Below are 23,672 nucleotides of genomic sequence, written 5' to 3' on the forward strand. Positions count from 1 at the left end.
CTGTGGTGAAAGCAGTCTAATTTGGTGGTTAGAAATTATAACCCATGATTATTAAACTTCACATTTCAAGCCCCTCCCACCTATAAAAGCTTTGCACTCCTGTGTACTATGTTTCCTTTTCCTTTACTTAATGTACTCACCACTCTTTGAGTGGTGAGTACATTAAATATATCTGTCTAGCATCACTGTCATACTCTTCAGCATGCATGTAATAAAACCCATGATTATATCCATAAAGTATTATTTTTGTACTGTTTTATAATTTCAAAAACAGTTTCATGAAGCAGCATTTGTACATACAGTTACATAACCATCTCAACCCTAATATTCACCTAAGATTGGGAGAGAAAGTATGCAGAAACAAAGAGATAGACAGCATAGTTATAGGAGAATTATCAAATAACATGCCCAGTGAAATGGGTGACACAGTCACTCTCTCATCATTCAAATCCCTAAAATTCTTATTCTGTCTTACAAGCAAAACCAACCACATATTCTTAACAAAATTTTCTTTACAGATGAGTTCCACATACAATTCTGGGACAGTCATTCCATGTGCAACAAAGTTAAAAAAGGGGTGCCATACACACCATATGCTTCACTGTACAGTACATACTTCTGCCATCCATTTCAATCTTTATCACTTAAAATATCATATTTAATTCCTGATGAAGGAGGACTAAATGCTCAAGGGAAATTAGAATCACTGCATATAAATAACTTCAGCATTTACAGTTGTCAGATTTTCCAGTGACCACCATAAATAGATTTATTCATAAGGTATCTACAAGTCTAATATACAATGAAAAGAATTACTGGCACACATGATGACACAAGGAATATAGTTTTACCATTAAACATAACAGGTTAGAGAGCCACTGTATATCAACCAAACAAGTCTTGCCGCTGTTGTTGCTGCTGCTGTTAATGTTGCTGTGACCCTAGACCCATCTGGACATGAACTAGGTGGACTGCAGGAAACCAGCTATTTAAGCTAGGCACTCCCAAAGATATTTTGCTGACGTTATGTTGAAGGATTATCTGTGTCGTGTGAAAGTAGTACTGCACACGAAGTGTGACAGGGCACTGTGGTGTGAGGGGCTGTATGACTGTAGGGGCATAGTGAATTGTTTATGAGGTGTATTTTGAAAAAAGCACTGTAAGACATAATGTGACTGGAGAGGTAACTAGGTGTGACTTGAGGGAAAAGGTGGAAGAGTGGCAGGAAAGGTAGGAGGCAAGGCTTGAGTGCAAAAAGTGAAGTAGCTCAGGGCTGGAGAGGAGCCATGCCCAACCGTGCCCTTAGTGCATTTGCCTCAGCAATCTCCATCTCTTCCCTGGTCATCCCACCATGTGTCTCCCTCTTGCTGCGGCCAGTGCGATGGTGTTTCTCCTTGCGGTCACGATCACGGTCTCTGTTGCGGTCCTTGCCGTGCTCTCGCTCGTGCCGGTGTTCGCGCTCCTTCTCAACCCCTCGCCCACTGCGCTCACGATGATGGTGGTGGCCTAATCATACAAAACACATTGATTATGCATGCTTTAACTGTTGTTTTCCCTGAGTGAAAAAAAATTGTTTAGTATTAGGCTGAATGCAATCCTAGGTGCTCCTTTACCAAAGACAAAATTTCAATATAATTTTTTAAGTCTCTGACTTAGGATTATCTCTTGAATGAAAAAAATTTACCGGTGTTAGCTTCAGGAATATGCTGTACCCAAGTGCACCAACCATGGTGGAATTAAAATAAGTTATTAACCAAAACAGATTAACCCCTTGAGACTGAGGATAGTTTTAACATTTTATTCATGCTTATTCCAGACACTTTTACTCATTGTGGGAGAGTGCCTCTGAAAGTTTCTCATAGGCTGAATAAAATCAACACCAATTACCAAAAAAAACAAAAAAAACACTGGTATTGCTGAAATGAAGAGGTAAAGTTGAAAAAGAATAAGGCATACCAGATCTGTATTCTATCATGCACCAACCCTTTCACTACAAGGCCAAACTAAATAATCTGCTGGAAACAAAAATACAGTATTGTATCAAAAATTTCCATCGCATATCAGACATTAACCCCTTCAATCTGAGTGACATCCCTTTTAGTTAATTCTTGCTCTTACTACACAATTTTATTCATTGTAAGAATTTTCTGTCATAATGAAGGGATTTATGATATACCTAACCACCCACTCATTCTAAAAGTCTCCTAAACTGAATAAAATCATCTCAAGGTAGCAATAATATCATGAAGTTTTTAATAAAGACTGCTAAGAAGCCACTCAGGAGAAGAGGTCTCCTATGCTGAATTATAACTGCCAACAGCAAGAATGAGATAAGCAAAAAGATGTTATTGTACCAAAGAGACTGCTTCTATACATATGAGGGCCCACTATATTAGGAAAGAGTTGTCTCATAAGGGGAAAAAAAAAAAAAAAATCCTCTTTTACCACTTCAGAGATGTAGGGGCCTATGAATGAGATATGCAAAAAGATGTTGTTGTACTGAAGAGACTGCTTCTAAACCTATGAAAACTCTCTATATTAGGAGAGAATTGTCTGATGGCTATTAAAAAAAAAAAAAAAAAAAAAAAAAAAAAAGCCCAATCCTGTTTTATCACTTCAGACATGTTGGGACCCAAGGTCAGTAAGGCCAGGCTACTGTAGTCTAGTACATTTAAAGGTAGGTGACCGACTGATTAAAACTCCGATCTCCTCTTAGGGACCAAACGTACACAAAACTGTCCTTCTGATGGACATTCTAACCACAATACTGTACAGCCAGGCAAAAAAAAAAAAAAAAAAAAAAAAAAAAAAAAAAAGTCCTGATGGTTTTAATAGCATGAACCTAAATAGTATAAACATAACAAAATGGCGGGTGAAGATTGGAAGAGATCACTTCAGGGGATAAGAGTAATTTAAGACTTTGGATATATTTTAATGCTGTTAAGAGAACCTTGCAAGAACATGTTTTACTGCCAACAATCTCGTACAGAAGTGAACCCTGGATAGTGAGTGAAGGAGAGAACTTTGTAGATAACCAGATGTAAAAATCATGCTGCAGGCATAAAGAGGATGGATGATGTAAATAATTAATAATGTTAAGAAGATAATACATGTACATCAGTTTGGAATTGTCTGTGAGTAACCTTGGTCTGTCTGACTGAGCTGACCCATCAACCGTTGGCAAGCAACTGCCCCTGTTGGACCATCTCATGCAATGAATGGGGTGCTTCTGAAAAGCCTAGTATTCCGTCAGATGGCTCCACTGTAGCAGTAAACACATTCCCGCGCTGTTTAAAAAGCATAATTTTATTTGATAAATATTTACACTGTTGTGTGAAATTGTGAATCATGGTAATGTCATATGCTGTAATATAAATTATACAAATAGAGCACGTATATATAACGTATCATGAATTGTTTATATTTATCATAAACTGAAATTAAAATATCACTGATGGCATGTGATGGCAATCTGCCATTTCAGTGGTCCTATATTATTTAATTTCTGCTACATTTAGTGCAAGTTAGATTCTTAATACAGTACATAGTTTGTTCAGAGCGTAAAGTACGCCTAGTGGGTATCTTGACTCATCCAGTCTCTATGTGGGCATAAATTTAATATTGAGTAAATACTGGCATTCATCATCATAAACCATCCGGTCTGAGGAACCGTCCCAAAACCAAGATCGTTTACGCGTCATTTTTTGCCCGGTCTCACCGAGGACAGACGACTGTGGAAGGTAAACAAGTCAAGACATCGCCGCCAAGTGATCCACAAGATTCACACAGAGTCAAGTTCAGTATTCACGATTTTATATATATATATATATATATATATATATATCATCATCATCATCATCATTGTCAGACGCCATGTATCCCAGACGGGGTGGCCAATGGCTTAGAGTTAATTGTTTTACAGGGAGGGGCACTAATCCTCCACCAACCCCACTTGACACGTAGGGATGCCAACAGCATCTGGTGTTCCCAAGCGGTCACCCATCCAAGTACTAACCAGACCCAACGTTCCTATATATATATATATATATATATATATATTATGTATATATATATACATATATATATATATATATATATATATATATATATATATATATATATATATACAGTAATCACTCCAATATCCGGATCAATAGAGCCATCGGTAGGTTCGGATATTGGTTTTGTCCGGATATTGGGCCCCAGCTTATGGACTTGTACTTACGGACCCTAACACAGAGAAACACCTATACAACTCCCTCTGGACATGCATAGCACCTATTTAACCCTTTAAGTCCGGGTCGGGTCTTAAGACGGGTTCTCTTGATGGATTCCGGGTCGGGACTTTTGAGTAAAAGAGCCTCAGGCAACGGGTGGCATCGTTTGATACCCCCAACCTTCCACGTTGCACTCAGAGGGGTCTGGGCTCTGACGTCATATGTAAACAAACCTGCTGGTACAAATGTACCGGGTTTTAGGGTGGATTTTTTTTTTATTTTCGCATTTTATGCTCAAATAATTACCTAAAAATGACTCATAAACCATAAGATAATTTTCTACAAACAAATATATGCCTAAAATCCTTCAAAAATATGCTGTAATAACAGTACATGTGACCGATTTTTTTTTTCACGTCTGCAACGCGCGGAGGTTAGGCAGCGCGATTGTGCGTAGCGTGGAGTTAGAGGGAAGTCTTCACTTTTCGCCCTCAGCACAGTATTCAGATGAGATGGCAGAACCGGACAGCAATTTGCAGAACTCTGAAGTGACTAGTAGACTTGATGAAGAGAGGGAAGTGCATGACATCACCGATTTTGAAGGATTTTCCGACAGTGATACACAAACTCCGTCAACCTCAGGGGTATCAGTGAGTAGTGCTGGCGTGAAACGTAAGTTATCGCCAGGTTTGGAGTACGATAGTGATGACCAGGAGAGTGGTAGTGACAGTGAGGGGATGGCACAGGAGAGTGGTAGTGACAGTGAGGGGATGGCAGACAGTGACAGTGATGGATTTATTCCTGTGAGTGACGAGAGTGATGATGATTCAGACCTAAGTGATGATGATGATGATCCCAGGGTGTGTGACCCTCCCCGTAGGCCTGGTGGTATTGGTAGTGCTGGTGGATCTGGGTTTATCTGGGCAAATGGTGATAGATTCATACCAAATTGCTATAGATTTGATACAACTCACAGTGGAGTGACAAGGGCTGCTGGAGTAGACAAAAACAGTTCTGAAATGGAGTATTTTCTCCTGTTTTTTGATGGTGAAATTCTTGATTATTTGGTACAAGAAATAAGTTTTTCTAATAAGAAAAGAATGTTCTGTTCAAACTATAAGAAGAAGAAAAGTTTTGTTGAATGAGAGGAAATAAGTTCTGTTCTAATTACTGGTAGCATTAGTAAAGTTCAGAAGTTGAAATTACAATTTTTTGAATATGGAAACAAGTTCTGTTTTGAAAATAATTGTACACAGAAGCAAGAAATAAGTTTTTCTAATAAGGAAAGAATGTTCTGTTCAAGCTATAAGTGAAAACACCAGATAGAAAAAAGTTGTTTGTTTACTTTCTGCGGCATCCTCATGGATTACCCATACTGCATTCATCAGCTTCATCAGCTGTAATTTCAGTAATGGGTAGGTAAAATATATTTATTTTATTATTTTTATTGATATTTCATCATTATCCATCATCCCAAACACATAAATCATAAAAATATGACATGTCAAATTTCCCGAAACTTTTGCCTCCCGGGGCATGTCTGCGGATTCTGAATTGCCTCACAGAGGGGTTAACACCCAAATCACACCAATAAGGCACATAAATGACTGAAATAAATGCAATAGACACATAAAATGTGGGTTTAGAAGTATGTTCATACATTAATAAACATTCTGGTACTTATGGACTCTAACCGAACCTAACCTAACCGAACCTAACCGAACTCTGAAAAACACATTCCTACTGCACATGCATGAGGTAAGTTTAGTATGGAAAGAAGTACAGTATGACACTTTCTGGTAAGTATAGTATGGGAAAAAATACAATATGAAACATTCTGGTAAATATAGTATGGAAAATAGTACAACATGAAACATTTTGGCTACTTACAGCAAGTCCCTGGCCACCTCGATGAATAACCGCCTCCTCTCGGACTCTGACAGTAAGAACGATTTCCTGAAGCACTTGCACTACACTCTTCCTGAAGTCTTGCACTGAACTTAGTCACTAACACACAGAAGTCCGTTCTTTTCACAGTGTTCACTTTAGTCCAAATAATGTTCCATTAAATTTAAGTGTTGCACATTAACTTTTCCCAAGTTTTTTAAGTTTCCAAAGCCAAAACAAAGAAGGTTAGTTACGTTAAATTTCTTTTCTACTTAGTCTTTTCTCCCAACTTGAAAACCTTAACACAACACACCGTTTTTTTCACTGCACAACACTCAAAATTCCCGTGTGGTCTAGTGGAGAAGTTCTTGCTGTTTATTCACTGTCAGAGCCCGAGAGTATCACTGGCAGGCGTCCAAGGGGTGCATCGGTGGGTAGTGGTGATGGTGTACCGACTACAGAAGACTCTGAAGACAGCCGCAAACTCACGTCGAGCGGTGACTCCACTGTAGCTGATGTGCTGGGCTGTGGCTCGGAGCATGAAGGCCTGTCTTGGGGAGGCAACGGAGTGGAACCAGGGCTTGGCACAGCGGGGGTCACGGGCCTGAAAAAACTGTCAATCGTTGACTGACGCAAGGACCGACGATTCTGGCGATTGATGATGCGCTGCCGGAAAGCACGCACTTCCTCCACGAGTCCCAAGGGCCCCATCTCCCTGTCGCAGTCCGGGTGTTCCAGGTAGTCTAGGACGAACTCTAGATGTTCCCGGAGTGCGCTCAGCTTGGGGATGGTTGGAGTAGTGTCCTGCTGGGCGGAGTCTGCATCATCATCGCCTTCGTCGTCGGAATCTTCAAGTTCGGGACTGACACCAGCAACCGAAGACGCGATCTCGATATCAGACAACGTCTGATACCCAGGATCGCCCTTGTCGTCGTCCAACCACTCACGAACATCGTCCACATCAACATCGTCGCCGTGCGTACGTAGCCGTGCATGGAAGTCATCCACGTCAAACCCTAGGAAATCGTACTCCACATCTGTTCCGAGAAGCAGACGAGACCAACCATTTTCAAGAGTTTTCACAGGGACTTCCTTCCATGCACTAGCCCAGTTGTACAGCGCAGACTTGATGTTGTAGCGGCGAAGGTTTTCCAAAGTCCGCTTGCCTCGAGTGTCACGTCCTTCCCTGCGCTCGTCCTCGTCCTCGAGAACCACCATCACCTCGTCCAGGAACTTCCGACGGTACAGGCGCTTTGTTGCCACGATCACTCCTTGGTCCATTGGTTGAATGAGAGCAGTCGTATTAGGTGGCAGAAACATGCACCTAATACGGCCATTCTCAGCAACCAAGTCCTTGTCGCACGGGTGGGCAGGTGCATTGTCGAGGAGAAGGAGAGCCTTTACCTGGTCGCGAGGAATTCCCAGTGTCTTCGTCTGGTAATGTATGACCTCCTTGACGAAGTGATGGTGAAACCAGTCTTTGAAAATCACAGCTGTGAACCATGCTTTCAAGGAATGGTACCATACGACAGGAAGGACATCCATCACCCCACGAAGGCACCGAGGCTGCTTTGCACGGCCAACAATAACGGGCTTAAGCCGGTGCATGCCGTTAGCATTGGCACAACACAAAGCAGATATCCGATCCTTAGAAAGCTTGCGGCCAGGTACACGCTTCTCCGTCTCATCGGCGAGAGTGTTCGTTGGCACCGAGCGATAGAATAGGCCAGTTTCGTCAGCGTTATAGACTTGACCGAGAGTGAGGCCCTCCCTGTCGATCAAGCCTTTCACCTTGTGCCGAAACTCGTCCACTCCATCCTCGTTAGCGTCCAATGCTTCGCCATGTGCTTTACGGTTAGTAAGGCCATGTCGCAACTTGAACGCGAAGAGCCAACCCTCGGATGCCTTGAAGTCTAGGGCGTCGTGAAGCCTTGCAAACTTTTCAGCAGCAGCCTTCAGCTCCGTTCCACGTACCATCACACCAGCTGCACGTTGCTGTCGATACCAAATCAACGTGAAGCGGTCGATCTCTGCATACTTGGGAGTACACATAACCTTCCTCTCCACGTTGCGTTTGCTTCTCGACGAGAAGTCAGCCGTGTACTGCATGAGCTTGTCTCGGGAACGCTTGATATCAAACAAAGTCGACCGGGCCAGGTTGAACTCGCGGAGAATGCGAGAGGAAGACCAACCCGCATCAACCTTCTCCAATATCTCCCGTTTCTTCTCCAGAGTCAACACCACTCTCTTCCTTTTCTCAGGAGGTGGGGCCATCATCACACACACTAAGAGTAGGGCAGAGAGCAGCAGGAGGCCTTGCAGCAAGTACGGCACCACCACAAAAGCGAGCACGTGGGCAGCCATGACGAAGAGCGTAGGTCTTGTCGCGGTGAGAGACAGGCGGGAAATGGGGAGGATGCAGCGGCGCTCTATCGGACGTCGGAGGAATGACGAACCAAAACAATGCTCTCACGCGGTGCGCGGCAAGTTCAAATTACGGACGGCAAAAAATCGATTTTTTTTCCAATTTTTTTGGATTTTCGGACCATTTTGGGAATGTTTGATCCCAGGACGATAAGGTTCGGTTAGTGGGGATGTTCGGTTATTGGGCGTCCGGATATTAGAGGGATTACTGTATATATATATACACGGTATATATATATATATAAATGTACGGTATATATATATATATATATGTACGGTATATATATATATATATATATATATATATATATATATATATATATTATGTATATATATATATATATATATATATATATATATATATATATATAGAGACCATATATATATATATACAGAATATATATATATATATGCAAACGTGAGAACACATGACGAGTAATTACTACTGCATCCTCTTAAATGTCTACCCCCAGTGAGATTGCATCCAGGTCAAGAGGACTGGTATGTGCACAAGCTACTGACTCAGTCAGTGGAAGATCTTACAAACATGTGTGTGTGGACAGGTGGCCTGGAGACAGTTCTCACATGACCATACCATTAGGGACTTGCCAAGAGGGGGCAATGTGTGTGAGATATTGATGATAAGATGATCTTAAGGTATTTATTTGGTAGGCACTTGGTGAAATGTAAAAATTAAAATAACCACTAGTTCTCAAGAGAAAAAGACAAAACTTCACTGTAACACTTTATTTACAAAAAGCTACAATAATACATATGAATATGACTCACTCATGGTGCAAAGAAGCTGCAGGGGAAGGTCTCTCTCTCTCTCTCTCAGCTCAACAGTCAGGAACTCACATTACTGAACTATATGTGCTCTCTCTCTCTCTCTCTCTCTCTCTCTCTCAGCTCAACAGTCAGGAATTCACATTACTGAACTATGTGTGTTTGTGGGTGTGTCCATTTACGACAGTAATGTAACCAACGTCGGGTACAGGGACATGAGAAATGGGCGTAGCTTAGTTAACAGCTAGAGAGGCAAGATGTGGGAATGACAATTACACAAAGATATCGCTCAGTGAAACACACTGCCTATACATAGTCACTTACGAACCAATGATGAATGTTATGAATATAGCTCGTTTCTACTCTGAGTGAATCCGTGACATTACACGCCATCAAAATAAAATTTTTCATGGAAACTTGACATCCCTCGTGAAAAAACTTAAACACGGGACTGTCTTGTGGTGTGCATGCGTGAAAGAAGCGAGCAAAATGTTGAATGCCAGTATTTACTCAACATTAAATTTCTGCCCACATAGAAACAGGATGAGTCTAGATACCCACTAGGCATACTTTACAGTCTGAAAAGACAATGTATTAAGAACCAAATTTGCACTAAATGTAGCAGAAATTAAATAATATACGGTCACTGGAAGGACGGGTTGCCATCACATGCCATCAGTGATATTTTATTTTCCGTTTATGATAAATATAAACACTTCACGATACGTTATATGTACATGTTCTATTTGTAATATTTATATTTCGGCATATGACATTACCATGATTCACATTTTCACACAATAGTATAGATATTTAACAAAGAAAAATATGCTTTTTAAACAGCGCGGGGAATGTGTTTACTGCAACAGTAGAGCCATCTAGCGGAATACTAGCTTTGAAAGCACCCCATTGATGGTCTTTTGCAGTAAACAGTGCCTTGCCAGGCATGGGGAAAAGTGAGGAGGTTCAGTTTCTGGTTGCATGCTGCATTTGCATCTCCACCCAATTAACAAGGGCACCATAGCAGGCTTCACATCACCCTATTATTTGGCTACATGATTACCACCCAGCACTGTAAATGGTTTCCTGGGTTGCAGGAAACTTTTAGGATTGCCACTCTGTTTAGAGCTACCTGAGGAGGAAAAAGGAGCAACAGGAAGAACAGCAGAAACAGGATGAGTGGAGGGCAGACATAGGAAAGAATGATTACAGTGAAGGATGAGGTAGGCAGCACCACATAAAGTGGGAGATGGTTGCCACCATCTACCACATGTATTTTGGAGTGGAAGAAAGAGTGACAGGAGTGATATATGGCACTAGTGAATGGATACACTGTATGGATATACACAATGAATGCACATAGACTGGTGGAGTATGCGGTGCACTCAAAAAATTCCAAGATTGTTTCTGCTGCGAACGAACAGAGCACAGCATGGTCACGAAAGCACAGCAAGGGCTAGCAGTAATGTCATGCTGTCAACATCGGGACCTGTGTTACACGCATTTGTGTGACCACGTGCATGTGCTCATTTGCAATCTCATTATGGACCTCAAATTCGAGCAGTGAGCAAACATCAAATTCTATGTCAAACTCGGGAAATCGGCGGAGACCCTTCATTTGCTTCAGCAGGCCTACAGCAATGAAGCAATGAGCTGGGTGAGGTGTTCTGAGTGGCACTCATGCTTCAAGAGGGGCTGAATGTCACTGGAGGACGACGAGAGGTCAAAGCGACCCTCCACGAGCAGAATCCCAGAAAATGCCGAAAAAATTTAATGAACTGTGCATGTGGGGCTGGCGACAATCAAGTACAGTACTTGCCACCGACCTGAATACCACTGCTCCTGACATCATCTCCACCTCCCACCCATGCGGCCCCTTCAGACCGAGGCCTGGGCCGAGTGGGAGTAGGGGAGGAGAGGAGGAAGATGGAGAAAGGAGGAGTGATGAAGAGAGATGTGGAGCAGAGGGCAATGGGTCCATGGTCACCCAACGTCATAAGTTCCTGAAAGCAGCATATATGACACTCCAAAGTAAGCATCGTGCTGAGATCATGGCACATGCACAGCAGGCGTGGGACAAGGCAGAGGGTTCTAGAAGACAGCGAGGGTTGGAGAGAATTGAAGAAGATGAAATGGAAGAGTAAAAGAAGCGAATGAGAGAATGGTGGGAGGAGGAGGAGGATTAGGTAAGGGACAAAAAACAACCAGGATGTAGAGTTGTAAACAACTCTTGAGAGGCCAGGGCGCAAAGGTTAATGTACTGAAGAGCCTGGTTTAATAGCTGTTATCTGCGAGATTAATGCACTGGTGTGCCAGCGACTGAGAGCAGATTCTCAAACGATGGGAAATGAGGTAGTATAGGTGTGTATTGATGGCTCAATATCCGTACGAAAGTGTAAATAAGTATGCTCATAAGAGAGATCTAGTCAGAGAGAGTTTGGCAGTCAGACAGAAACTGCCTTGTGTCCAGCTGGGACTGACGGGGAGGAATACAGTCATGACCATGGACACTGCAGTACTGGTGAGTAGAACTGTTTGAAGAATAGTCTTGCAAGAATGTAACGCAAGGTGAATAAGTGTCATTAGTGTGACGTAAAGTACTGGCAGTCATTACTCAGAAAACCAGCAATATTATTCTGACGTGTATGTCCCAAGTCGTGGAAGTGCCAATTAAGTAGTACAACTAACTTAGCGTAAGACTTGTAATATTTAAGTGAACATTAATAACTCAACGGATGAGTTACCTAGTCAAAAGACTGAGTTGTACTTAAGTCGTACGTAACTATCAAGTAAAGTACCTGAGTTGCTGTCAAGTCATAATTAAGTGGTTAAGATTTCCCTTGTGTCAAGCTGAGACTCGGGATATTAAGTAGTTTGCCATATTCTTATTAACGTAACTGACTTGTATAGCCTGTTTGTAGTGTAAATAATCTGTATACAGTTGTTAAAATTAATGTAAAAATCGTTTCTGTGTTTTACAACCTTAGCGTGGAACAGTTATTTTTTTGAAGTTCGGGAGGGAGTCTGGGACAGAAAGAGATACTTAATATCTTGTTGTCCTAGCCTACGAGGTTGTAGGCCCCCTCTGGGCTTGTCTTCACACTCTCTGCTGCTACTGTCAAATGCTACCAACTATTAATTAGTGGCAGCTGTTCACCGTGCTCAGCGAGACTTAGTGTGAAGCATACCAGAGGTTATGTAGGGAGTGTGGGGCACGACATGTGCAAGGATCATCGGATCACCATCAAGGAAGTGGTGGCATCATCAACGTGTCATCTGAAACAGTTCAGGCAATCCTTACGTCTGATTTGAACATGCACCGTGTCGCTGCCAAGTTCATGTCCAGGCTCCTGACCCCTGAGCAGAAGCAGCATTATGTCGAAGTTTGCCAGGATTTCCATCAACAGGCCCAGGATGACCCAACCTTCATGTCGAGGATCATCAATGACGTGTAAGCAAATCATCTGCTACTTGTGATATTTTATGCTGCTTTCAGGTCCCAGATATGGTTTATTAGGTACAGTATGTGCACACTTGCTCACAGGGGGTGATTTGTGGCTGGAGAGGCATTTACAGGAGGGTACACCAAACATTCATGGAAAATCCACATTCACAGGGGTCTGTGTCCCCTAACCCCCGCGAATGTGTGGAGGGCTACCTGTATATATATATATATATATATATATATATATATATATATATATATATATACAGTGATCCCTCATTTATCCAGATGCTCAGTATCTGGACATGTTCAGTATCCAGATACTGGGCCTTGGCTCTATAATGCCATTATCCGAATTTACCTGCTATTATCTGGATGTTAAAGTGCCCGAGAACTTCGGCCGGCTAGCCGACATGTCCAAACATTCGGTATCGTGGCTGCTGGACTTGAGCCATGAGCGGGAAGTAGTCTGTAACCCACAACCAGAGCCAAATTGTCCGTCTGCCCCTGTACTGAATGGTCAAAGTTGCATACTTGTCCGATCACTCCCAATGAACCTCCAGCACCTGAGTGATACAACTGTAACCCACAAGTGGTGTCAAAAAGTCCATACACATCCCTACCCAATGTCTAGTATTGCACAACCACCTGGCTAGCTCTTTCCTCACTGCCACCGTGCGTGTAACACAGACCATAAGCAACAAGCACATGTTCAGTGACAGCACCTGTCCGCCTCTCCACCGAACATTGAAAGTCGCACGGCCACAGGGCTAAGTCTTGACCAACCGCCACCAACATCAAAGAGAGACCACAAACCACGAGTACATGTTTGGTGACAGCACTGTTTGCCTATCTACCGAAGGTCGAAAATCACACGGCCACCAGGAGGCACTCACGACACACACACAAAGAGGGAGAGAGAGAGAGAGAGAGAGAGAGAGAGAGTGACCTTAACACGCTGAATACATCAGTACAGTAATTTCTGTACCAATGTATATGATAGTACAGTACTGCACTGTGTACAGGCAGGTCCCGATCTTACGAGCTAACTGGAAGCGAGGATTTTGCTTGTTAGCCGAATTCTCATTAAAAGAAGTGAAGAACTCATGGGAAAATTAGGGTTAGAGAGCAAGGCCTCCGAGCAACCTCCCCCAAAGCACCAAAACTGACTTCCTGATCATTTTAAGCTGGAATATAAAAACAGCATTAATATAAGCAGAATAACATAAATTATAGGTAAAACTGGGATGGGGTGAACAACCAGCCAAGTAATTTCCACCGACCACCAACACCTCTGACAGACAATTTTAAGCAGGAATAAAGGGTTAATACACATGAAATACAAATACCCTCGTCCCAATTCTCGTAAGTTGGGATTTTGGGGAGTTTTACCTGCTTGTTAAACAGGCGGTGGTGCAAATTCCAAGACCTTGTATTAGTGAATTCTCATTAAGCAATTGTTCATTAACTGGGACTTGCCTGTACTGGATGTACAGTACAATACTGTACATTACACTTCATTTGGTATGAGTATTCGTTTCAATGCTACAGTCACCCACGTTTACCAAGCAGCCATATTGGAATGGGTTTGGTTTGGTAAAGTGAAGCTAACCTATGTAATTTTGCCTGGGAAACACATTGAGCATATCTTTGAGAAAATCCTATGGTTATTTTTGAAAGGACGGGGCAAGCGTGGTTCTTGGCTGAGGGGTACAGGCGGCCACCGCACATGTAACACAGACCACAAGCCATGCGTACATGTTCGGTGACAGTGCCAGTCCGCCTCTCGATTGATGGTAAAAAATCGTGCAGCCACCAGGAGACACACACACACACACACACACACATACACACACACACACACACACACACACACACACACACACACACACATGGATTCCTTCACATGCTATGATTACAATAAGAGTATCAGTACAGTAATATCTGTACCAATGTTTATAATAGTACAGCACTGTACTGTATACAGTACAGTACTGTATGTGTGTATGTACAGTACAATACACATCCATTCGGTATACGTATTCCTTTCAATACCACAGTCAGCCACCTTAGCCAAGTAGCCCTATTAGGAAAGGTTAGGTCTGGTAAGGTTTGGTAAAGATATCCTGTAATTTTGCCTGCGAAAGACATTGAACATATTTTCAAGAAAATTCTATGGTTATTTTTTAACAGAGGAGGCGAGCAATGTTCACGGCTGAGGGGTACCGGTGGCCACCATGCATGTAGCACAGACCAAAACCCATGAGTAAATGTAGAGGTAAAACCACCCATCCAGCCCTACACTGAATAGCGGAAAACTCCCAGCCTCCGGGATTAGTGCAGAAACCCCCCATCATGCATGCCCGTCCGCTTCCCTACCGAATGGGCAGAGTCGCCTGGCAGGCCGGATAAGTCATACACTGCCTGAGGCGGTGATCTACTGGTCATCCGCTGTTGCCGTCACGTACTAACCCTTGCCTGGGCAAACGGATGTGAACCTTATAGACAGATGTCAGTTTGCTGCAAGTGGCTTCCTCTGTGCTCAAAAGCAACCGTTGGGTGCAATATGGCTGTGCTGTACTGTACTGCTTGCCAGCGAACGGAAGCCAGCACCTCAGTTCCCGCCTTTCTGCCCCACGTGAGTGGTTCTGCTTGCAATGATGGCTGTTATTGATTTTGTGGTGGTCTCCTACCTTCTTCAGGTTGTGGCTCTGCTCTGCTGTATTCATGTGTGTGTGGTGATGGCCCCATCACCATCTGAGAAAAAGAAGAGGAAGGTTCTGAGTCTGGAGAAGATGTGGGCAAACGTGGGCTGGACCACTGGACCATTCTTCGCGAATATGATCTAGCCTGCTCAACATTGTTCAATATCAGGAAGTCACACAACAAGCATACGCAGTACGGACAGGACTTTGGCGAAAGCACACATCGCGGCGACAGGAAGGTAATGGCCCAGGCCCAGCACGCCATTATCGACAGGTTGACTCTGATGTGGTTTCATCAGCAAAGTGGTGCTGGTGTGCTACTGTGTGGGACCGAGGTGAAAGCTGCAGCTAAGAAGTTTGTATGCCTGCACAACGTGTAGGACTTCAAAGCATCCAAATGATTGCTCTTCAGGTTCAACCTACGTCATGGACTTACTGGGCTTAAGGCACAAGCCACCATAAATCCCAGCACCTGATCAAGGATGAGGGTCTTGCCCTTGGTCAAGTCTATAACACTGATGAAACTGGTCTGCTATACCGCTCCTTGCCCACCAACACCCTGGCTGAGGAAAGGGAGAAGTCTGTACCTGGTCGGAAATTGTCCAAACGTGTCTCTGTTTTGTGCTGTGCGAATGCTAACGGGATGCACCATCTCAAATCCGTTGTTGTTGGGCGTGCAAAACAACCATGTTGTCTCCGTGTTGATGGATAGCCTGCCTGTTGTGTGGTACCATTCTGTGAAGGCCTGGTTCACCGCTAAGATCTTCAGAGATTCATTCCACAGACATTTCATCAAGGAAGTTATCCGTTATCAAACGGGCTCCTTGGAATCACTCGCGACCAGGTGAAGGCACTCCTGCTCCTGGACAATGGTCCTGCACATCCATCTTAGAAGGATCTGGTTGCTTTTGACGGGCAGATTAGGTGTATGTTTCTGCCACCTAATACAACTGCTCTGATTAAACCAATGGACCAGGATGTTATCATGGCTGTCAAGAGACTGTACTGCCGAAGGTTCCTGAATGAGGTGATGGTGGTGCTGGAGGATGAGGACGCGGTGGAGGACACACATGGGGAGCAGACCTTGCAGAATCTTCGGCATTACGACCTGAAGTCTGCCGAGTTCAACTGGGTGAACGCGTGGAAGGAAGTCTCCGTCAAAACCCTCGAAAGCGGTTGGTTTCGTCTCCTGCAGGGAATCGAAGCCAAGCACGACTTCGAGGGTTTTGATGTGGATGATTTCCACAGTCGTCTCAGGCAAGCAGGAGAGCAGGTGGACATCGATGATATGCAGGATTGGTTGGACGACGACGGCGGAGATCCTGGTTACCAGACCATGTCTGATGAGAAGATTGCCGCTGCTGCCTCTGTGGGCATGGAAGAGGACAGCAGGGCCAACAAGGATGAGGACTTGACTTGCAGCCCTCCGCAACTCCTTCACTCCCTCATCTCAATGACTTCCGTGCCTACCTAGAAGGGATGCTGGAGTATGCTAAGCACCTGCACTGTGACTGGGAGTTAGTGCCCCTCAGGTTGGTGATGGAGCTGCAGGCAGTCCGGGACGCTGTTATCCTCCGGCAGAATTGTCAGTCCTACCGACAGGCCAGGATTGACAAGTTCTTCAAGCCTGCGACCCCCACAAGTGCCAGCCCGTTCTCACCACCACCACCACCACCAGCCCGTTTCCTGCCTTCACCTTCGGACCCACAACCGAGCGCATTGGCAGCCGATGAATGTCCGTCAGACACAAGTTTGCGGCTGTCCTCAGAGTCTCCTGAGGTGGGTAGGGCACCATCACCGCACTGCACATCACCGGACATTGCCCAGCTCCAGCAGGTTGAGGATGATGAGGACGAGTTGTTTGACCTCTGTCAGGCCAGGATCAACAAACTCTTCAAGCCTGCGACCTTCCAAGTGCCAGCCCATTTTCACCACCACCACCACCAGCCCGTTTCCTGCCTTCACCTTCGGACCTGCAACCGAGCACGTCGGCAGCCGATGATCTCCGTTAGACACAAGTTTGTGGCTGTCCTCAGAGTCTCCTGAGGTGGGTAGGGCACCATCACTGCACTGCACATCACCGGACATTGCCCAGCTCCAGCAGGTTGAGGACGACAAGGATGAGTTGTTTGACCTCTGTCAGGCGTTAGTGTTTGCCGCTAGACCACATGGGACAACCTGCTAGAGGTGGCAGGTTATGAAGCCTGGCAGCAGTGCACTGGGTGATAAGTACCCCAATCAAACCATTTTCGGCAGGTAGCTTTAGGTTTCTTTCATAGTTTCCTTGGTGCTAAATTTTATTTAGGACATTCCTGTGTGTGTTTTGAGGTCAATATGGCAGAATGACCCCAAAACAGTGCCAAAAACAGGATAAGTACCGTACATACAGTGGTGTTTAGGTAGGGTGTTTTTTGGTCTTCAGTGTTTTTTTCTGCATGGTTTTCTTGGTAGGTGGGGGCACTTACCATCCACTCACTCGACGTAGTGTTGCTCTCGGGTGTCTGCCCTTTCCTATCCATCCTTCTTTCCTTCCATTCTCTTCTATCTTTCTTTCCTTCATTCTTTCCTTGTCCTTCTGCCTACGGGTGACTTTACACTTCCTCTTCTGTCTTTCTTTCCTTCATTCTTTCCACTTCCTTCAGCCTGTGGGTGACTCTACGCTGAGTGACAAGCCAAATGGTTTCCTGTACACCAGGAAACCATTTACTACGCTGGGTGGTAACCATATAACCAAATTATGGCGCCTGGTGGTTTAGTGGGTAATTATTGCACTCCAATCGGATTGAGCCGGTGAAGGTTTATATCCAAGGGGTGGTTGGGGTTGATTGCTCATGTAATGCCACTCAGGGATGAGTGAGGCTGGTCACTCTTATCTTAAATGTCGGGACCAACAGCCTAGCCATGGGCTCGTACGCTCCTCGTAGGGCAATGTAGGATTGGATGATTGATGGATGGTTTTCTTGGTGTTGAAAATTATTTAGGATACTCCTATGTATGTACTGATGCCAAAATATGTCAGAATGACCTGAAAACACTACCAAAATAAGAAGGAGTACTGTACATAGTTTTTTTTTTTTTAATTATTCAGGATATTCCTATGTATGTTTTGATACCAAAATATGCCAGAATGACCTGAAAACACTACCAAAATAAGGAGGGGTACTGTACATACAGTAGTGTTCAGGTAGGGTGTTTTTTGATTTTCAGTGGTTTTTCTGCATGGTTTTCTTGGTGTTTACCATTACTTCTGATATACCTATGTGTGTTTTAATGTCTAACTATGCCTGAATGACCAGAAAACACTGCCAAATTAAGCACAGGTACTGCAGAAATAAGTTTGGTATAGGTTGGAGGTGGGTATAGGTAGGGTCTGGGTATGGTAGGGGAATAGTATTCATTATCCGGATGTTGCCACTGCCTGGACATGCCTTAGGCTCTATTATGTCTGGATAATTGAGGGATTTCTATTTGTATATATATATATATATATATATATATATATATATATATATATATATATATACATATATATATATATATCGGGTGACCCAGAAAAACCTCCCACATTTCAAAGGTAAATGAAAAAAAAATTGTTAAAGATAATCAAAATATTATATGCACACATGAAACTCCATCCAATACAGTTTTTATTCATCATGTTTTAAAGATGAAATCCCCCAAATGGTGGCCGTCATTGTCTATACAGTGAGTCCTTGAAATACGAAAACTCGAAGTATGAATTTCCGATGGTACGAAAGCGATAAATGTAGGACAAATTCCACAGTACGAAAGTAATCAAGAATCCTTGACTGACAGCAGCAGAACTGAAGAGAATACATCCTCAGCTGTTGCAAGACGTCTCAATTCGAACTATCCAACACCGCTTGCAGAAGGAGCTGGGTTTGCCAAGCCACACCGCAGCCAAGAAACCATTTCTCACTGACTGCAGGAAGAAGCAGCGCATTCAGTTTGCCAAGATGTATGCACACTGGACATCGGATGAGTGGAGAAAAGTTATGTTTTCCAATAAAAGCACATTTCAAGTGTTCCAGATGCATTCTGCCAAGGTTCGTCGCCCTGCCTCCCATAGTTGATATGACCCTGCTTACACAGTGCCGACTGTTAAGCACCCACAATCAGTAGTGGTATGGGGGTGTTTCTCAGGTGAAATGGGAAGGGGAGGCCTCTACTTTCTTCCTAAGAACTTGATGATGAATGATGGCTGGTACAATCAAGTTCTGAAAGACCATTTGTTAAACTTTTTTGCTATTCATGGGTGCAACTTTTTCATGCATGATTCAGCTCCATGTCACAAGTCAAGAAAGGTGACAAAGTGGCTTCAGGATAATCGGATTGAGGTCCTCGACTGGCATGGCAACAGTCTGGATCTAAATCCGAGAGAAAACTGCAAGGCAAAGATGAAGAAAATCATGGCAGAGAAGAAGACACTCAATCTGGACAACCTCAAGACTGAACTGACAAATGTTTGGTGCAAAGAAATGTCCTTAGATCACTTTAGAGATCTAAGTGATTCCATGCCAAAATGCAACCAACTGGTCCTGAAAAACAAGGGAAACATGATTTCATATTAATGAATGGCATTTCATGAACAAACATTGTGATATACTATGATTTCTGTGTTTTTTAATACCTTGTGGGGGAATGTCGTAAGTCAATTTGCGGTAAATGTATATATATACATACATACATACATATATATATGTATACCTACGTGTCAAGTGGGGTTGGTGGAGGATTAGTGCCCCTCCCTGTAAAACAATTAACTCTAAGCCCTTGGCCACCCCGTTTGGGATACATGGCGTCTGGCAATGAATGAATGAATGATATATATATATATACATATATATATATATATATATATATATATATATATACAGTAATCCCCGTACTATCCGGACGCCTACTTTCCGGACATCCCCACTTACCGGACATAATCGTCTCGGGATCCAATATTCCCAAAATGATCCAAAAACCACAAAAAATCCGAAAAAATACGACTTTTTCCCACCCGTAATTTGAACTTGGCGCGCACGCACGGACAGTTTGTTTTGGTGCGTCACTCCTCCGATGTCCGCTAGAGCGCCCTGCATCCTCCCCACTTACCGCCTGTCTCTTGTCGTGAGTGCACGCTCGTCGTCATGGCTGCCCACGTGCTCACTTTTGTGGTGCGGGCTCTCCTGCTGCTCTCGTGCTTCTTCTTCGTGTGTGTGATGATGGCCCCGCCGCCTGAGATGAGGAAGAGAGTGGTTTTGACTCTGGAGAAGAAGAGGGAGATATTGGAGAAAGTGGATGCGGGATGGTCTTCGTCACGCATCCTTCGTGAGTTCAACCTGGCCCGATCTACTTTGTTTGATATCAAGAGATCCCGAGACAAACTCATGCAGTACACGGCTGACTTCTCGTCGAAAAGCAAAGGCAAAGTGGAGAGGAAGATGATGTTTACTCCATGTTGGTTTGGTATTGACAGCAACGTGCTGCTGGAGTGCTGGTGCGCGACACGGAGCTGAAGGCTGCTGATGAGAAGTTTGCAAGGCTTCATGACGCCCTAGACTTCAACGCATCCGAGGGTTGGCTCCACGTTCAAATTACAACATGGCCTTACCAACCATAAGGCTCATGGCGAAGCTTTGGATGCTAACGAGGATGGAGTAGAGGAGTTTCGGCACAAGGTGAAGGGCTTGATCGACAGGGAGGGCCTCACTCTCGGTCAAGTCTACAACGCTGACGAAACTGGTTTATTCTATCGCTCTTTGCCTACGAACACTCTAGCCGAGGAGACGGAGATGCGTGTACCTGGCCGCAAGCTCTCCAAGCAAAGGATATCTGCTTTGTGTTGTGCTAAAGCTAACGGCATGCACTGGCTTAAGCCCGTCATTGTTGGCCGTGCAAAGCAGCCTCGGTGTCTTCGTGGGGTGATGGATGTCATTCCTGTCATTTGGTACCATTCCTTGAAGGCATGGTTCACAGCTCAGATCTTCAAAGACTGGTTCCACCGCCATTTCGTTAGGGAGGTCATACATTACCAGACGGAGAAACTGGGAATCCCATGCGACCAGGTAAAGGCCATCCTTCTCGACAATGCACCTGCAAACCCATGCGACAAGGACTTGGTGGCTGAGAATGGCTGCATTAGGTGCATGTTTTTGCCCCCTAATCCTACTGCTCTCATCCAACAAATGGACCAAGGAGTGACTGTGACAACGAAGCGGCTATACCGAAGGAAGTTCCTGGACGAGGTGATGGTTGTTCTCGAGGATGAGGACAAGCACAGGGAGGGACGGGACACGCGAGGCCAGCGGACTTTGGAAAACCTTCACCGCTACAACATCAAGTCTGCCATTTACAACTGGGCCAGTGCATGGAAGGAAGTCCCTGTCAAGACTCTTGAAAATGGTTGGTCTCATCTGCTTCTTGGAACGGATGTGGAGCACGATTTCCTAGGTTTCGATGTGGATGACTTCCATGCATGTCTACGTGCGCATGGGACGATGTTGATGTGGACGAAGTGCGTGAGTGGTTGGATGACGAAGAGGGCGATCCTGGGTATCAGACCCTGTCTGATATCGAGATCGCATCTTCAGCTTGAAGATTCCGACGAGGACAGCGACAATGATGCAGATTCCTCTCAGCATGACACTACTCCAGCCATCCCCAAGCTGAGTGCACTCCGGGAACACCTAGAGTTCGTTCTGGACTACCTGGAACACCCGGACTGCGACAGGGAGATGGGGCCCTTGGGACTTGTGGAGGAAATGCGTGCTTTCAAGCAGCGCATCATTAATCGTCAGAATCGTCGTTCCTTGCGTCAATCAACGATCAACAGCTTTTTCAGGCCCGTGACCACCGCTGTGCCCAGCCCTGGCTCCACTCCGTTGCCTCCCCAAGACAGGCCCTCATGCTCCGAGCCACAGCCCAGCACATCAGCCATGGTGGAGTCACCACTCGATGTGAGTTTGCGCCTATCTTCAGAGTCGTCTGCAGTGGGTACGCCATCACCACGACCCAGCGACGAACCCCTAGGTCACCTCCTTGTGCTACTCTCAGACTCTGACAGTGATTAAACAGCGAGAACTTCTCCACTAGACCACACAGGAATTTGGTGTTGTGCAGTGAAAGAAAAACAGTGCATATTGTTAAGAAATTAGAATTCTGAGTGAAAAGAGACTGATTTCATAGACTTTCAATGTAGCTAAAATTAGCTAGAGTGTGTTATGTTTAGAAAATGGATTTATGAGTGCAAAGACTTTAAGTGCAGAGTGCAACACTTATTTCATAAAGTTACAATGGAGCATAAGTAAGACAAGAGTGCGCAGTGTTAAGAGAATGGACTTCTGAGTGCAAATGACTAAGTTAAGTGCAAGACTTCATGAACAGTGTACTGCAAGTGCTTCAAGAAATCCTTCTTACTGTCAAAGTCTGCGAGGAGGCGGTTATTCATCGAGATGGCCAGGGACTTGCTGTAAGTACCCAGAATGTTTCATATTGTATACTGTATTTTCCATACTGTACTTACCTCTAACACCTCATTTCACTCTTTTATGTCCCTTACTGGTGTCAGTAGGGTATTAGGTGCTATGCATGTGCAGTTGGGAGGTATTTCTCTGAGTTAAGGTCAATAAGTACCAGTCCAGGAGCCAGGGACTTGTTGTAAGTACCCAGAATGTTTAATATTGTATAAACTCACCTCTAAAACCTAATTTTATGGTTCTTTTGCATTTATTTCAGTCTTTTATGTCCCTTATTGGTGTGATTTGGGTCTTAAATAGGTGCTATGCATGTCCAGAGGGATGTGTATAGGTGTTTTTCTGAGTTAGGTTCCATAAGTACAAGTCCAGGAGGCTGGTGTCCACTATCCACACAGGACCACTTTCCGGACATGCCTTTGGCTCTATTACGTCGAATAGTGGAGGGATTACTGTATATATATATATATATATATAGAGAGAGAGAGAGAGAGAGAGAGAGTAACCTCTCAAATAATACGAGGGTTAGGTTCCTGGAGAGGTCGTGTTACTTAAAAACGCGTTTTTGAAACATAATTTTCCCATAAGAAATAATGGTAATATTGGGGGTTACGTTCCTGGACTCTGGGAAAGTCTACCCATTTGGGGAGTTATGCTACTCTAAACTTAAAAGCAACAATATTAATTTGGAGGAAAATCCACGTAAAAAACAAAAACAGTATAT

The 23,672-nt window shown here is 44.1% G+C and overlaps 1 protein-coding gene across 1 annotated transcript in view; it reads right to left on the reverse strand.

Moving 5' to 3' along the window:
- Positions 1-281: 281 nt before the first annotated feature.
- Positions 282-23,672, reverse strand: part of Prp38 (pre-mRNA processing factor 38) — a 93,573-nt gene continuing 70,182 nt past the window's right edge. The window contains exon 7 of the mRNA XM_080283749.1: positions 282-1,506. Coding sequence (XP_080139875.1) covers positions 1,268-1,506 — 239 coding nt within the window. The 3' untranslated portion in view covers positions 282-1,267. The remainder of the gene's footprint in view (positions 1,507-23,672) is intronic.

This window comes from Coenobita brevimanus, chromosome 13 (genome assembly GCF_032717465.1).
Source record: "Coenobita brevimanus isolate Jiangsu-jjx chromosome 13, ASM3271746v2, whole genome shotgun sequence".
NCBI classification, from domain to species: domain Eukaryota; kingdom Metazoa; phylum Arthropoda; class Malacostraca; order Decapoda; family Coenobitidae; genus Coenobita; species Coenobita brevimanus.